An 18,257-nucleotide genomic window follows, 5' to 3' on the forward strand; every position below is an offset into this window, starting at 1 on the left:
TCCAACAAATTTAATAATGTTAGTAATTGTTAGAAACGGGACCCTGGCCGGCCAAGACTCGCGTCGAGGTCAGTCAGGGATCGCCATTTCTAAGTGTCAGGGCAAGGGAGTCACACACCAAGATAACCCCTCTCTCGCCCTCTAGGTAACGTGGCGCGAGCAGTCAAGGCTAAATTTGGAGGCTATGTAGGTTAAGTGTTTGCGCGCGCACCCAGCAACAACACCCAAGGCCCACCACAAAGGAAACTCCACACAAGGTTATATAAAAATAGCCTTTGTATTATATCAAAAACACATTAGATAAAACATACATATTGTTACACTGTGCCAACAGGCACGGGCAGAATTTACAAGGGGGATATTTACAAGACAGGGCCACCTGGACCACTGTCAGGAATCATCACTTTTTAGGAATAGTAATTAGCACACAGAATACTTTTAGAATCAAATTGAACGTGTAGCACAAATTAGCACACAACCAGTAATTACTGGTAAAGCATAAGAACCTCCTACGCAACCCTAACCACCTTAGGCAACTATTGCGCAGGGAACAAAAGACCTCAACTAGCAACACCTGTACTAGGAGAAAAGCAACCACCTAGGAATCACCAACATCTAGGGGTAGAGCATAGGAACATTACACATGATGCATTAACATTCAGCGGTGTAGGGAAGGAAGACACATGATGGATCCAAACACATTCAGAGGTGCGAGCACAAGACAACACATGATGCAGTACCTACATTCAGCGGTGTATGCAAGGAAAGACACATGATGCTTCAGAACACATTCAGCGGTGCGAGCACAAGCAATTGCGCAAAACTTCACATGAGCCACAACCTGTGGCAGTCCCTGTGTCCCAAAGTCAGGGTAGGCTGTAATAAGCCAAAAGTACACCCAGCCTAAACGTAGCAACTGTCCACTAAGTGCTGGACAGTTGTTAGTAACACGGATGCCAACGTTGGAGCCTTGTGGGCTCAGGAACAACAATGGGGCCGAAGGGAATGGGGGAGCCTCGCAGGCTCTGGACAGCTGGTTGTCCCCTCTGGGAGCCTTCGCGGCTCTCACACTGAAGAAGTGCCCCCTGAGCCTTTCTGGGGCTCTCAAGCAATAATGGCCGCCACAAGCCCCTCTGGGCCCGTCACTATCGGGGGAGTCCCTCCCGGGGGACTCAAAATAAAAGCAAAGGGGCCCGAGCCTCTCTGGCTCTCATCAACGAAATGCCCCACTGGTTGGAGCGGCCCCCTGGCAACCCGGGCCGCTCTGCGCGCAAGTGGTAACTCTCCCGCACTCGGGGAGAGAGCACAGGGGGGGGCGGGCACCGGCAATGCGCCCCGATGCCTCCCCCTTCTCTGCCAACACTGCTTCACTCACCCGCTCTGCGAGGCTGCCGGTCGTCTCCTGTTCACCAGCGGCCACACAGGGCTTCTCTGGCCGACCGGGGCTCTCCCTCGCGTCTCGCGGCGGTGCCGAGGGCGGGACTTCCGGTCCCTCGCGCTGGGGTTGGCCAGCCCGCAAGCTGCTTCCGGGTCGTCGCAGGCAGCGCGGCGGCCCGGCGGGGGCTTCACACACTCCTGGGCTGCGGCGGTGAAGTCTCTAGTGGCAATCCTTCGGGGGCAATGCCGGGTGGACACCGGCGAGTTTAAATTACCCAAGGAATCGAGGTGGGCACTCGGAAATAAATCGCGAGCACAGCAAGGCCAGCCAAATCCGGGTGGGCACCGGCCAAAGTACCCAGAGCGCTCCTAAGCGCGGGCGGACAGAATAAGGCGCTCCTAAGCGCTAGAGGCCAAGCAAAGCGCTTCCAGGCGCTAGGGGAGAAAGTAAGCACTTTCAGGTGCTTGGCAAAGTCCAGGAAAGTCCTTAGGTAGGCAGGGGGGCAAGGCTGGGCCAGGGGCCAGCTCACTGGCCCTCCAGGCAGGGAGGCAGTCCAAGTGGCGGTTCCTCCTGGCCCCAGCTGCAGCAGCAGCAGCAGCCCCCTCAAGATCCTAGAAGAGAACAATTTCAGTGGGGACACAGCCCCATTTTTATACACTGAAATCCTTTGTCACAATGTGCAGGGTGGGGGAGAAACCAGTCGCAACTGGTTCTGGAGCACTCTTGATGGCCCAACCACCCATTTCATTCACTGGGGAGGCTAGGGTCGTTAGACACACCACAGGGGGGCGGAGCCAGCATTGTGTGGGGAAAACCCAGCCCATCCAGGACACAGGTACACTCCTCCCACACATCACTCATGCTAATCTCCCACTCACCACCGGGCAGACCCATCCAGACTTCCTGGAGCCTGGCATGCCAGCCAGCTCCAGCCAATCACGCTCCAGTACCCTCACTGCACACATCTCTCAATGTCCAGAAGTAGCACTTCCCAACTAGACACACGCATGCCGCAGACACCATCTTGCAGCATTCACTCTCACGAGTTTAAGCATACCAAACTCGAGCCTGCACTCCCCACGCATCAGGAACTACCAGGGACACACACATTCCCCATGCATTCCTATGGGAGGGCAGGCCAGCCATACTACACGCACGCACTTTCACTCTGGGACCCAGGGAAAAAGTGCGCCAAGCCAGAAATCATGAACACCAGGTCGCCATCAAAAGCAAAAAGTTCAGGGGTGAACCAGCCATAAAGGCCCGGGTCCAACACAAACCCCTTCCAGCCAAAATGCAGGGTAGACCGATCACCACCGTGATGGGCTTCCCTGCTTTGGGCGAAAGAACAAGGACACGGGCCCGCCACTGCCGGGACACCGTCCTGTTCCACGCCACTGTGAACCCCTGGGATTCCTTCTAAAACCACCATCTGGAACAACTGGGCTACCCCACTGGTACTCCTCAGCTGTCCGCGGCCAGGACCAGGCCCTAGGCCACCCAGGTACCACTGGTTCCTGCCTACTCACCGAGTGGGGGGTAGTAACCCCTGGCACATAGTAGCCACTCTCCACTCTTCCTGTCTGCAAGACAGGGTCAGACTGCCACTGGTTCTCCAGCCTAGGGTCTACAACCTTAGGTGGACCAGGAGTCTCAGGGAAGGCTCTCCTCCCCTTACCTCTTCTTCTAGGGTTCCTCCACCTCCTGCGAGGTGTACACCTAGAACGCCATTCCAACCCAGGGTTTAACCCCTCGGGTTGCACCGGGGTCAGAGGCGGGCTCTCCCGCCCTCTGCACCTCCTTCCAGAGTTCTGCACCCTCCCAACTGGAGAGGTACCCCTGGAAGAAGCACTGGCTAGGACTCTGGTTACAGAAGTCCCACCCTTCAGGTCAGGCCGATCCTGAACCTGGCCTCCCAACCTTCGGTCTAAACCTCTAGGCGGGATAATTGCCTGGCACTCCAGGACTTCTGGGGACTCACTCGCCATCCCCCTGAGGCTAACACATGACTCATGTGCTGTGTGACTGTCTGTCTGGCGCAGATCTCCCGACCCCTGTCCACCTGACAGTGCGGGCTGATCCCCCAGAACAGAAGTGGTGTCACCATGGTCACTAAACGGGAACTTCGCCCAACTGGGTAGTCCCTGACCCACTGGTTCTCCCACTGGGGAACTCCCCCAATCACTCCTCACTTCGGACTTCCGTGCCCCCCCAACTGGAGTGGCACTGCCGGACACTAGAACCACTGGAACACTATTTAAAGATACTCCAGGTTCTCTAGACACTAGGGGATCCCCCTCAAGGGGTCTAACAGGACAGCCTAGATCCCTAACCTGGTGTTCCCTCAAGAAACCATCCAGGTTCTGAGACTGGGTTTCGGGCACCTGGGAACACTCAGTCCCCCACTCACTCTTACTCCACGGAGACAAGACGTGAGCCCCTTCACCCCTCTCGCTACACTGGGACCTAGCTGGGCTACTCTGAGCCTCTTCCACCACACTGGTCTGGAAGATACCTAACCCACTACTCTCGGGTTCACTCACCCATGACGTGTCAGAACCACTGGCACCTTCCCAGCGATCTGCTTCCTTTGCAATGTCCCAAGGACACACGTGGTCACCTCTTGACAGGTGTTTGCGCAACTCTGGCACAAAACAATTGAGCAACTGCTCTCTGATAACAAGGTTGAGTAGTCCATCGAAATCAGGTTCCCCATGAACCTCTAACCAATCAAGCAGGGCATCATGACAATCATCCACATAATCCACCCAATCCTGGTGAGGCAGTCTCCTACTGCTCCTGAACTTTAACCTGTATGTGTCCTCTCGGGAACAAGGTACCACTCTTTGGAAACGGGGCATGGCACTTCCCGCACCAAACTCTCTCTTGCTGCCACCACTGGATCCAACCCTCCCTGGGGAATCCAGAAAACTATGACTGCGGTCAGGGGATAACCTACCCTCTAGGGCTATCTTCTCCCTGGCCAAGGCCCTCTCAGCCTCTGCAGTCCGCTCATTCACACCCAGCTGCGCCATCTCTCTGGCATGCTCTAACCTGAGTTTCTCCATGGCCAACTGGTGCTCCCTCTCTTCTCTCCTATCCACCCACTCCTCTGGGGACAGGGAAAGGGATGGGGTGCTACATCTGACACTGGACCCAGCAAGGGACTCCCTATCTAGGGGGTACTCGCTCTCTGCTGGCGCCCATTCACTGTCAAACTCACTCTCCACATCAGACTCTTCCGGGCTCTCCTCAGACCCACCACCCTCATGGTGTGCGGTCCGGGCCCTCTCCCTCTCACTGTGCTCACGCTCCCAGTCACTCTTCTGCCACAGGATCATGTTATCCCTAAGCTTGGACTGGGTGTCTGACTCACTCACTGGGATGTCTCTCTCCTTACATAACCGTACCAACTCATGCATACTGTACTTAAACAGACCACAGAGGTTAAAAGGAGATTCCATCTTGACAGGATGCTCACAGACACGTGCAACACAGGGAACTTAACTGTCAGAGCTGAAGCAAGAGCACACGGTTCAAAGTATTTCAGCAAGCTCCCTACTAAAGAGAACTCACACTAATCTGTCCAGGCAACACACCATTCATCCACGCACACCCCCCCCTCGGACCGGTAAGGCAGTTTTTACCACCCCTGATTTCTCAACCTGACCACACGTGACACAGGTACCAAACTCTGGGAGCAGGGCAGGGGACAAATGTACTGGACACTCTTTGGAAAAAGAAAATACTAGAACTTCAAAGGACAATAATCCCCAACATGTAATTATCTAAAATGCAGAGCTTTGTAGTGTGGCCTGTTGCCACTGCAGTACAACGCAAACACAAATCCGGATCCCACCGCTGCCACCAATGTTAGAAACGGGACCCTGGCCGGCCAAGATTCGCGTCGAGGTCAGTCAGGGATCGCCATTTCTAAGTGTCAGGGCAAGGGAGTCACACACCAAGATAACCCCTCTCTCGCCCTCTAGGTAACGTGGCGCGAGCAGTCAAGGCTAAATTTGGAGGCTATGTAGGTTAAGTGTTTGCGCGCGCACCCAGCAACAACACCCAAGGCCCACCACAAAGGAAACTCCACACAAGGTTATATAAAAATAGCCTTTGTATTATATCAAAAACACATTAGATAAAACATACATATTGTTACACTGTGCCAACAGGCACGGGCAGAATTTACAAGGGGGATATTTACAAGACAGGGCCACCTGGACCACTGTCAGGAATCATCACTTTTTAGGAATAGTAATTAGCACATAGAATACTTTTAGAATCAAATTGAACGTGTAGCACAAATTAGCACACAACCAGTAATTACTGGTAAAGCATAAGAACCTCCTACGCAACCCTAACCACCTTAGGCAACTATTGCGCAGGGAACAAAAGACCTCAACTAGCAACACCTGTACTAGGAGAAAAGCAACCACCTAGGAATCACCAACATCTAGGGGTAGAGCATAGGAACATTACACATGATGCATTAACATTCAGCGGTGTAGGGAAAGAAGACACATGATGGATCCAAACACATTCAGAGGTGCGAGCACAAGACAACACATGATGCAGTACCTACATTCAGCGGTGTATGCAAGGAAAGACACATGATGCTTCAGAACACATTCAGCGGTGCGAGCACAAGCAATTGCGCAAAACTTCACATGAGCCACAACCGTTAACGTTACGTTACGTTAAAAATATTTGTAACGCGCACTATCACCGTAGGTTTCTTGGCGCTCAATGACAAATAGCGTGATCCAGAGTGAGAGGGTTTATTCATATGCGGATTGAAAGAGCAGAGTTTTCAACAATCTGCGGAAACAGTCATAATTTTGGCAGAGACGGAGGGAGAGTGGTATTGAGTTCCAGGTGGTAGGAGCCAGAACAGAAAAACTCAGGCCACCATGCTTTTTCCTTTTAAATTTAGGAACGACGAGGAGATTTTGGGAAGCTGAGCGAAGGGCTCTAGAAGGGAGGTGACGGGATAGGACCGAAGAGATGAACGCAGGGGCTGCATCCGAGAGGGCCTTATAGGTAGTGCATGCCAATTTGAAGGTGCAGCGTTTAGAGACAGGGAGCCAATGTAGACTACGGAGGAGAGGAGTGACGTGCTGGTGTTTAGGCTGGCGGAAGATCAGGCGGGCGGCCTGATTTTGCACCAGCTGTAGTCGGTGGAGGTGACATGCAGGGATTCCTGCATACAGAGTGTTGGCATAGTCGAGCCTAGAGGTGATCAGCGCAATAACAACTTGGATCAGGGCTTCTTTGGTGAGAAACCTGCTGATCTTGCGGATCCGCCTGAGATGGAAAAAACAGGCCGAGGTGACCGCGTTGATTTGCGGTCTCATGGATAGATCTTCTGAAATGATCACCCCCAGGCTTTTGACTGAGCTCGCGGGAGTGGGTGCTGTCCCCAGGGATGTTGGCCAGAAGGTGGAGTTCCAAGGATGATTGGGGCCTCCTACCAAGACGAGCTCAGTTTTGGTAGGGTTCAGCTTTAAGTGGCTGTGGTACATCCACTCCGCGATGGTCAGCATGGTGGACTGGAAATTCAGACGGGAGGAAGGGAGGGAGTCTATAGGAAAGATTAACTGGAGATCATCCGCATAGTTGAAAATCTTGACTGGGGAATTGTGAAGGGAGGCTAACAAGGGTTGAAGGTACAAATTAAAAAGAAGAGGGGAGAGTGCAGAGCCCTGAGGTACACCACAGGGGAGGGAGGTGAAGGGTGCGGAGAAGGTGGAAAGGTGAACGGACTGCGAGCGCTGGTGAAGGAAAGATCTGAGCCAGTCAAGGCCTAATCCCTGAATGCCGGCGTTATGGACACGGTCGATCAAGATGGTATGATCGACCGTGTCGAACGCCGCCGAGAGATCCAGTAGGACAAGGGCTTGAGGGATGTTTTTGTCAGCGCCCTTCCTGAGGGTGTCCATGACTGCTACAATGACCGCCTCGGTGGAGTGGAGGGGTCTGAATCCCGCTTGTTGAGGGTCTAAGAAGGACGATTTCTCTATAAAAGAGCTCAGGCAGCGGGTGACGTGAGTCTCCAAGATCTTTCCAAGGTAGGGGAGGAGGGAGATGGGTCTGTAATTGCTGAGAATAGATGGGTCTGCATTGGGTTTCTTGAGTATGGGTAGGACTGCAGCTTGCTTGAAAGAGGATGGGAACTTCCCGGTAGCGAGGGAGTTGTTGAGTAGAGCTAGAGGAGGGCCTGGACATTCAAGAAAAGCTTCCTTCAAGATCTGCGGGGGACAGCAGTCTTTAGGGGATCCTGATCTGATTTTATGAAGGAGAGAGACAAACTCTTGTTGGGATATGGGTGGGAACTCTGTCAAGGTACTGGTATTAGTGGGAGGAAGCGGGAGAGGAGTAGGAGATGCCGGAGTCGGAATATTATTTTTTATTGTCGTGATTTTCTCTATGAAATAAGAGTTAAGAGAATCACAGAGGGTTTGGGTCGGCTGGGGTTGGGGAGTGACTCTATCTGGCAAGGAAAGCTCATTGACGATGGAAAAAATGTCTTTCGTTTTATTATTAGAGTCCAAGATTTTTTGGGAGAAATATGCCGTCTTGGCAGCCAGGATTGATAGTTTATAAGATTTAAGGGTTTCGTTATATGTGAGTTTGAGCTGTGGGTCATAATGACGACGCCAGCGGCGTTCAGTTTGCCGGAGGGTTAGTTTTTCCGCTTTGAGTTGGTCCGTGAACCAGCGTTGTGCGTCGTGGGGGCGTTTTGCTTTGATTCTTTTAAGAGGGGCAACTTTATCACTAGCCTGACGCAGCCAATCATCAAGTATGACAGCCTGACTCTCTAGTGATGTCAACGACGTGGGAGCAGTGGAGGCTAGGGAGGCATGAAACTCAGGCAGGTTGGCCCTATTCCAATTACGAGCCATAATATTTTTAATACAGGGGGGCGGGCACAGAGTGTGCAAATGTAGGTGAAAGGAGATGAAATAATGGTCAGACCAGGAGCAAGGAAAAACTGAAACAGGTGAAATATCTAGGTTAGATGTCCAGAGTTGGTCGAGAATATGACCTTTCAGATGGGTGGGGGTGTGGATGTGTTGGGAAAGATTCATACCTTTTAAGAAGTCTGTGAAGTCCACCGACGATTGACTTTCATGGACATCGGCTGGCCAATAATTAAAGTCTCCAATCACCATGATGTTAGCGTGGTTAATTGCTAATTGAGCGATAACGTCGCTGAATAATTGGGGAAAGGTGGGCATAGAGTCGGGGGGTCTGTATACAAGGACACAAACAAAAGACGATTTAGGGGAGGAAAATTTTAGTGCCAGGTGTTCAGTTTTAGGGATAGGGGTCAGCGTGATATCATAGAAGATATGTTCAGAGCGGATGATAGCCGCCACTCCACCACCATTCTTTCCAGCGGGCCGATTAGCATGCAGGATGTAATATCCCATAGGGAGTGCAGCGAGAATATCGGGGGCTGAATCTTCAGTGATCCAGGTTTCCGCTAGGAGAAGGATGTCGATGGAGCTCTGATGCAGAAGTTGGAAAATCTCAAGTTGATGGCGGATGAGGGAACGGGTGTTAAGATAAATGATTGACAGCGAAGTAAAGATCTGTGGAGCAGAGGGAGAAGGGTCGTGACATGAAGCAAGTGCAAGCAACCTGTGGCAGTCCCTGTGTCCCAAAGTCAGGGTAGGCTGTAATAAGCCAAAAGTACACCCAGCCTAAACGTAGCAACTGTCCACTAAGTGCTGGACAGTTGTTAGTAACACGGATGCCAACGTTGGAGCCTCGTGGGCTCAGGAACAACAATGGGGCCGAAGGGAATGGGGGAGCCTCGCAGGCTCTGGACAGCTGGTTGTCCCCTCTGGGAGCCTTCGCGGCTCTCACACTGAAGAAGTGCCCCTGAGCCTTTCTGGGGCTCTCAAGCAATAATGGCCGCCACGAGCCCCTCTGGGCCCGTCACTATCGGGGGAGTCCCTCCGGGGGGACTCAAAATAAAAGCAAAGGGGCCCGAGCCCCTCTGGCTCTCATCAACGAAATGCCCCACTGGTTGGAGCGGCCCCCTGGCAACCCGGGCCGCTCTGCGCGCAAGTGGTAACTCTCCCGCACTCGGGGAGAGAGCACAGGGGGGGGCCGGCACCGGCAATGCGCCCCGATGCCTCCCCCTTCTCTGCCAACACTGCTTCACTCACCCGCTCTGCGAGGCTGCCGGTCGTCTCCTGTTCACCAGCGGCCACACGGGGCTTCTCTGGCCGACCGGGGCTCTCCCTCGCGTCTCGCGGCGGCGCCGAGGGCGGGACTTCCGGTCCCTCGCGCTGGGGTTGGCCAGCCCGCAAGCTGCTTCCGGGTCGTCGCTGGCAGCGCGGCGGCCCGGCGGGGGCTTCACACACTCCTGGGCTGCGGCGGTGAAGTCTCTAGTGGCAATCCTTCGGGGGCAATGCCGGGTGGACACCGGCGAGTTTAATTACCCAAGGAATCGAGGTGGGCACTCGGAAATAAATCGCGAGCACAGCAAGGCCAGCCGAATCCGGGTGGGCACCGGCCAAAGTACCCAGAGCGCTCCTAAGCGCGGGCGGACAGAATAAAGCGCTCCTAAGCGCTAGAGGCCAAGCAAAGCGCTTCCAGGCGCTAGGGGAGAAAGTAAGCACTTTCAGGTGCTTGGCAAAGTCCAGGAAAGTCCTTAGGTAGGCAGGGGGGCAAGGCTGGGCCAGGGGCCAGCTCACTGGCCCTCCAGGCAGGGAGGCAGTCCAAGTGGCGGTTCCTCCTGGCCCCAGCTGCAGCAGCAGCAGCAGCCCCCTCAAGATCCTAGAAGAGAACAATTTCAGTGGGGACACAGCCCCATTTTTATACACTGAAATCCTTTGTCACAATGTGCAGGGTGGGGGAGAAACCAGTCGCAACTGGTTCTGGAGCACTCTTGATGGCCCAACCACCCATTTCATTCACTGGGGAGGCTAGGGTCGTTAGACACACCACAGGGGGGCGGAGCCAGCATTGTGTGGGGAAAACCCAGCCCATCCAGGACACAGGTACACTCCTCCCACACATCACTCATGCTAATCTCCCACTCACCACCGGGCAGACCCATCCAGACTTCCTGGAGCCTGGCATGCCAGCCAGCTCCAGCCAATCACGCTCCAGTACCCTCACTGCACACATCTCTCAATGTCCAGAAGTAGCACTTCCCAACTAGACACACGCATGCCGCAGACACCATCTTGCAGCATTCACTCTCACGAGTTTAAGCATACCAAACTCGAGCCTGCACTCCCCACGCATCAGGAACTATCAGGGACACACACATTCCCCATGCATTCCTATGGGAGGGCAGGCCAGCCATACTACACGCACGCACTTTCACTCTGGGACCCAGGGAAAAAGTGCGCCAAGCCAGAAATCATGAACACCAGGTCGCCATCAAAAGCAAAAAGTTCAGGGGTGAACCAGCCATAAAGGCCCGGGTCCAACAGTAATAAAATGTCGAAAATTGCCCATGTATCTTTAAATTTGCGGCAAAAATTGGGGATAGACGAACAAGAGACATGTTGCAAATTTATCAAGCTAGATGCGCCACTATTGCATTATATGGGGCGGCTATTTGGGTTCATAGCAGTGACCATAAATTGCAGCTTGAGGAAAATTCTTTTTTTTAAAACTTTTATGTTTGCCCTCATCTGCCGCCACTGTATTGACCCATCAGGAATTAGATATTAACTACTTGAATGATCTTTTAGCCTTAAGACCATTAATGCTATGGCATTCTATATGGCTCCAGGACAAAAAGACTTTAAACAGATCTATAATTGAAGATTGTCTCTCACTGGACATGTACAGAAAAATTCCATGGATAAAATATGTCTCTGATTGTTATTCACAAATTTTTAATCTTGATGTTCTGGCCGACCCTAAGGCTGCGCTGACTATATCTAAAGCAGAACTGAAAGTAATCTTTTTGGATAATATGGCAAAGAAGAGGGCTCTTGCATGTCTGTCCATGCCGACTGTTTCATTTTTCAGTAGATACTCCCTCACTGAAGGCTTTCCACCGTACCTTGCACTGGTAATGAGGCAATCACATAAGTTTGTCCTAACTAGACTCAGGTTCGGAATTGTACATGAGTTGGTGTCTTTGCCTAACATAAAGCAACATCCTAAAGGACAGTGCCAGTGTGATGGTATATCAAAACAGAGCACCCTGCACTTTTTACTTATATGTAAACTGTACCTGAACTATCGAATTTTGTACCTTAAGCCTTTATTTGTTAAATATGGGGTACGTACAGTGGACGAGGCAATGAGTCTTATTTTTAACATGAAATCTGCTGATATTTGTTTTTATACTGCCACATTTTTAATCAAATCCATCAGTGTACGTAAAAGTATGATATTTTAGAGTATTGGTCTGTAATGTATTGAAACCTATTTTTAAATTTAATGATTTATGTATTATGTACTTTTTACATGTGCTTTTATGGTAATTTCTTTTGTACCGAATAGAGCTTCATGAATTGAATTGAATTGGAGTTATAATAGTTTTTTTTCAAATGTATTTTGTAATATTTTAATACTTTGGAGTTACAATTGATTTTTTTAATTAAAGTTATAGGATAATAACCATATTTTTCCTATGTAATTATGTGTGATTATCATTTTTTTTTATTTGTTTTATATGTTTAACATTTGTTTAATTTATTATTAAACATTTATTTAAGAGTTGAAGTTATTCTTATTCCTATTTTTTTAATCTTTGGGTACTAATATTTTTACTATTTTTTATTTTAATATGTTAATATATGTATTATATTTTATATTTTGTACAATTATGCAACTATGATTGAATGGTTGATGCATTGTTCCAACAAACCTTCAGTTTGCTAGATTTCTGCAGGTGAAGTGTCAGTCAACTATGCTTGTGGAAATCCTTGACACTGTAGTCTATTTACCATGAGACTGCTTAGTGATAGCAGCAGTTTCCCTACCATCTTTAAGGTGAGCCACAGCAGTCCAAACATATTTTTCGTACCCTTTGCACCATACAAGAGATGATGGTTCCTTTTTGGAGAACTCACTCAATGACTTCCACACCGAGGATTAAAACACACTGGGCCTCATTTATGAGGAATTGGCAGAGGGTAGCACTGTAAGTCTTCTTGATGCACTGCCCTACACCAGTGTGAAAAGGCAGGAATGCATTGTGTTTATAAAACACAGTATATTTCTGTCCTGTCCCCCTGCACTGGTACACAATGTTTTCCTGGCGCCAATGTAGGAACCATTGCACTCCGGTGCAAGGGTGTCTCTGTTGCAGGAAGGCTTATTTTTGTGCAGGAAGGGGCACCTTCCTGTACAAAAACAATCCCAACAGGTATTTTCCTATTTCAATGTGTGCTATGTGTGCTGCAGAAAGCAGCACATATGGAAAGAGGGAAAACACAAGAAAAAAAAACTATTTCTCCTCATTACGACTGTTCTGGGGAGGCGTAAGGTTTTGGCACTGGTTCAGGTTTTTGTGATTAAGTCAATCTGAAGCAGAGTCAAAATCCATGGGCGTTGCGTGGGAAACCCCTCTGCTACGTCCATGGAACACCTCCTTGACGCAGAGTAAGGCAAGGCAGCATTCTTCGCTACTTTACCTTATTCTATAACTATGAGGCCATCCAAAGCCACACAGAGTGGCTTTACGTCAGTGGCTTTGGGTCGCCTCATAGATATAATAGAGAGGCTTGCGCTGCCAGAGCATAAAAGAAAGTGACGTTCCTGCGGCACAAGCCTCTCATAAATAAGACCCTCTGTGAACTTGAGCCACTGGCAATTCATGCTCCCAAAACGAACACCCAATTTGGGAGTTCTTCCAGAACAAAATACCTCTCAGCAAACGATCATTTTTATCAGTGGCTCTCCACCTGTCAGGCAGGTACTTCCATGTCTGGGTAGAGATCCATCAGCAGGGCACTGGTGGCCATAGCCTGGACTGAACTAGAGGGCCGGTGGACCATCCGCCCACCTATAAAATTGGATGTTTTTTGCAGGGGCGGGCCCCGTAGGGGCTCAGGAGCCGGTGCCATAACCGGCAGCGAGCCCCCACCGAAGCGGACAAAATGGGGGCCGGAAGCTGCAATCGGGGAGAAGAGGGCGGGAATACGGGGTCTCCCCAGAGACGCGAAGGAGCCGCCCATTTGGTGCCCAGCCCGCCCCACCTCCCCCCCTCACCGGGTTTCCGGCCGCACCGCGGCCAATGGGGGGGGGGCAGGCGTTGTTTGAAACCCCCAATGAGGGGGGTGCTCGTGGCCAAACCAGGCCTTGGGGGGCATATAAGCGCTGCTCCCCCAGGGATACTCCTATGTCCAGGAGCAGGGGAGCAGCACGGCGAATTAATCTTGACCCACCCACCCACACCTTAGGAACAGCAATCAATCAATCAATCATAGACATTTATAGAGCGCTCTACTTACCCGGAGGGTCTCAAGGCGCTAGGGGGGGGGTGCTGCTACTGCTCGAACAGCCAGGTCTTGAGCTTCTTCCTGAAGGCGAGGAGGTCTTGGGTCAGGCGCAGCATTGTCGCAGGGCTGTGATAGGGAAAGGGCGTGGCGAAGGGCTACGCTGAGAACGGTTGGTACGGAGGCACACCGGAGGGCGGTGCACCAGAATAGGTCCACTCACCTTCTGATGCCGCACGGCTGGGTGAGATGGCCTAAGGACAGGGGCTCTGGGATGCCTCACGGCTGGGCGACATGGCGACGAAGGGAAGGGGGAATATGCAGAGACGGCGCTCGCAGCCCAGCCCCCGCCGGATGGCAGGGCACAACAGGTCGGAAAGGTAGCGAGGCAGCCTAACTCTGGGACAATGGATATCCCCTTCCCGCGCAGATGAAGCGCAAAGAAATCCAACCAACAGAAAACCGCCCCAGAAGGGGCAAGAGACAATGGCAAGGAATGTATAATGACATAACATGCAAATGCAAGTGATACCTTATGCAAGTTATACCTGTCTTTCCTTGTAACCCTAATAAACTGCGGCCAATAAATGACCACCACAGAGAAAAAGGTGTAGTGGCATTTTTGGCGGGAGGGGGAGACAAGAAAAAGGTACGTAGGGATCACTGCGGCAGTGGGGCAGAGTGGGCAGGTTATTCGTTAAAGCATTTTTCCAGCTGTTCAAGGCTGATCTAAACGAATCCTGCTCTTATTTTCTTAACATTTAGAGGAGTTACCCTTCACATCAGCAGTTTCCGTGTCCATGTGCGGTCCCTTACATGTACATTCACCCACCCACAACAGAATGAGCGCGGAGTTCCATAAACACTAGGTTGCAGCGAAACTAACTGTGATAACAAATACATTGAAAGAGTCCTGGCAGACGCCTCGATGTGCTTTTTGAAAAAAATGAATAGTTTAGACGTTTTACTGAAATTAAATGAAAGCTACCAGCACCTTCAATTGAATTTTTTCAAGTGCACCCCACGCAGCGTCATATCCACACCTCGATATGAGTGCACGGTTCATCAGCTTCTTTTTGTAAACTTGGAGTTGCTATGCATAGTTCAATATTAACAAAAGGAGCTGAAGACTAAATACTAGTACAATGCTCTGGTGTGTCCGTGGTTATTGTACACACGGTGAGAAGCAATGCCACCTTATATCATTGCACTGTGTTATATATTTAAATGTAGTATTTTTTGGGGAGAACGTGCCGTTCTATTCGATCGAATGTCCATTTATTTACGCTTCTTTCTCTAAACAAACAACTCTCATGTAAAAATGCATTGCAAGAAGAGATCGATAAAAAAGTACAACATTGTAGTGCTTCTTACAGTGCGTTTACAAAGCTGTATCCTATGAAGGGTTTTTCAAATTTTAAAAACGAGATTGATACACTTGACTTTCCGTAAATATCGAGATACAAAACACCCACCTTTGCATGCAAGGTCAAGACATTGCACCTCGTGATACAGAGGAATTTGAAGAAGTCTTACAGACTAACAGAAGGTCAACAGACTGCAAAGTCTGGAACTATCACTGAATATAAACTGTGTGCAAACAGACTGTTCCTATTGATTGCGGCTTGGACAAACAAGATCTATCATTTTCTGGGAATTAAAGGTGTCAGCAGAATATTGTACAATGTGACCTACTGAATAAAAAACATCAAGCCAATTGAGGGTTAGAAAGAGACATAGATACAAGGTGTACAATATAGTACATCACCAATGATCCATAAATAAAACAAAATTAACAAACGTGCATTATGGTTATCACTTGTCCAATATATTTACCTATATTTTTTTCCATGCATTTTTACTTTCGTATATATTATTTATATATATATGTTTCATAGATTTACCCCCTTCATATATTTACCTTCGCAAGTAATTCCATCGCCGAAATATCCAAACGGACATTTTCCACATCCCAATCCGCCATCTTGTGTTAGTTCACATGAAACACCTGGAAAGCATATCATACCCGCACATTCATTTTCTGCAGTTCTGGGCCCTGGGTGGAATCCGGTTTCGGACAAGGATGTGCGATCTTTTAAAGAAGTGTTCGTCATCTTCCCATCCAATTCTTGGATCTCATGTTGGGTGGAGGCTCTGCTCGTTATTTTAGTATTTACGGAAACTGCGTCAGATCGTGCAGATACTGAACGTGGTGAGGTTTCGTGTGACGAAATAGCAGATGCATATGGATAGCCAGTTCTCACAAGAACGGCTGGTTTTGGTCTATACAGTGGTATTCTGCCGACTCGCTTCCATGCATGATCATCAATGGTCACATAGTTTGGTCTCCTCCGAAATGAGGGGACAAGATTTCGTTTTGCGTTCAATACAGTCGAATTTATGAAAAGCAGCCCCGATGCTGGCCTAAATAAACTTTTGTTATTTGGTGCACCTGGCTCCCATAGTTGTTGATTCGGCCTGCCCTTTGCTTGCAACAATGGAGCTTGATATGAGGATGGCATTGTGTGGTCACTGTTGTCTTCCCCACGTGGAAATAAGTTTGGTGTGTGTCTGGAAGCATCATATGATCCCATCAGTGCGTCAGGTTTATTATCTGCTTTCACTGTAGTGGAAGGAAGAGCACGAGTGTCTGGGCGACTTGTGGAGTGATTGGAAGCACTTTCCTCTCTTGAAAGCGACCCTTCTTTCTTAAGCTCGGCTGCGTGCACTCCATCTTCATGATAATTCGATGAGAGAGCTATGAATATAAACATTTAAGAGTGTATATATAAAAAAAATTGTGCAAGAAACATATTGATGTTACAATGCTAGGTACAGAATATTTATATAAAATCCACATAATTAACTAACGCATACATACATAACTGTTTATAATTTATATTGTTAATGTTTTATGGAATAACTCTTTTTATTAGTTTGCATCAAGGCACAGTATCAAGAGAAGAGAAGAGCAAATTTCAAATATTGTCAGTAGCCAACAGTGTAGACACCACTCTCATGGAATTAACACAGCTATAAGCCAACAATCCGGAGGGAGGCAGCGTGGGCTAAGGGCTACATTAGTCTACTCATCTGGGATATGCTCTTTAACCCCTTCGCTGCGGATGACAAAGCCAGCTCATCATGGGAGTTACCTGCGCTGCGCGCATGACGAGCTGGCTTTGTCACGAAAGCCGCGATTTTCAAATTTCAGCGCGCAGCGGGAAAACCCGCTAGCGCGCATGCGGTTAATCTTCAAACTTTCGAGCTAGCTCGAGCCCTGCATTACCAAAGCTCATCACTTGCCCAGGTATAAGAACTAGCAGCCTACCTTCAAGAGAAGAGAGGAAAGAGGAAGAAAAGACGAAAGAGAAACAGTCCCCCCTTCCCACAGCCACCCACTCTCCACCGCACCCCGTCTTTTACCCACTTGGAGATTACGTAGGAGCCCCTGTTTGCTATTCAGCGCGGCATATGCAGCTTGTCTATGTCAGTGAGGTGTAAAACCTGCAGAAGCTTAGGGCGGGTTACTTCTCTGAACTCCTTACTGAGGATGTTCATAAAGGGAGCCCATATTTCCTGAAAAACGCCAGTTTTGTTGTCAGCCACCAACGATAACCGTTCCATGCCCAACACCATCCATAATCGTCTAAGCCAGGCAGAGTTATCTGGGAGTTTCTCCCTATCCCCAGTGAGCTAACAACTCCAGGAGTGCGGCGTTCAATTCTATGGCTATCTGTCTCCCTCTCAGGGAGCGCAAAGGGAAGGTCTAATGGTAGGGGAGGCATTGCAGCGTGTACGCAGGGAAGCGTGGGATGTCCGTTTCGAAAGCCTCATTATTATCTTGTAAAATTAGATCCTAATATCACACTAGTTCGGGGCAATGACATAGAAGATGTACTAGGGACCCAGTCTGACCACAGCCCCGCCAGCAATATGCCGGGCGATCTTTATTCCAGTGATTGAGCCGGGCCAGAGTTAGATGCCAATATGTGGCTACCTTATATGCTGCCTCCGTGCCTGACATGTTGTGTGCCGCGTGGTGCACTCTGTAAAAGATGTCCTGACAATCTTTGCTCATGAGTTGTCTGCCTAGTTCCTCTTTCCACCTTAACTGTCCCTTAGGCTTTGCAGAAGAAGTGCCCAGGAAGAGGAATGCGTAGAGCTCCGATATTAGGCGCTTGTCATCTTTTGTGACAAGCCAATTTTCAAATGGTGTTACCCATCGCAAGGCCCCTGGTCTCATTGCTGGTGATGTTACCCAGTGTTGCACTTGTTGGTACATGTAGCAGTCCGCTGCTGGGATGGCATAATCAGCTTGGAGCTGAGCATAAGCAATAAGTCCCCTCTGATCAAAAAGGGAGCCTACCCTCTTACATCCCATCTCACGACAGCACTGAATGGTTTCAGAATCACACCTTGGTGGGAAATACGGGTTGTCAACCAGAGGG

General features: G+C 49.7%; 1 protein-coding gene across 1 annotated transcript in view; it reads right to left on the reverse strand.

Moving 5' to 3' along the window:
• The window catches only part of LOC147732932 (von Willebrand factor D and EGF domain-containing protein-like), a 1,979,930-nt gene that overhangs the window by 246,596 nt on the left and 1,715,077 nt on the right, over positions 1 to 18,257 (reverse strand). Inside the window, exon 21 of the mRNA XM_086955141.1 lies at positions 15,728 to 16,564. Within this exon, the coding sequence (XP_086811267.1) occupies positions 15,728 to 16,564 (837 nt within the window). The remainder of the gene's footprint in view (positions 1 to 15,727; positions 16,565 to 18,257) is intronic.

Source organism: Lissotriton vulgaris, chromosome 2_1, assembly GCF_964263255.1.
Source record: "Lissotriton vulgaris chromosome 2_1, aLisVul1.2, whole genome shotgun sequence".
NCBI lineage: Eukaryota > Metazoa > Chordata > Amphibia > Caudata > Salamandridae > Lissotriton > Lissotriton vulgaris.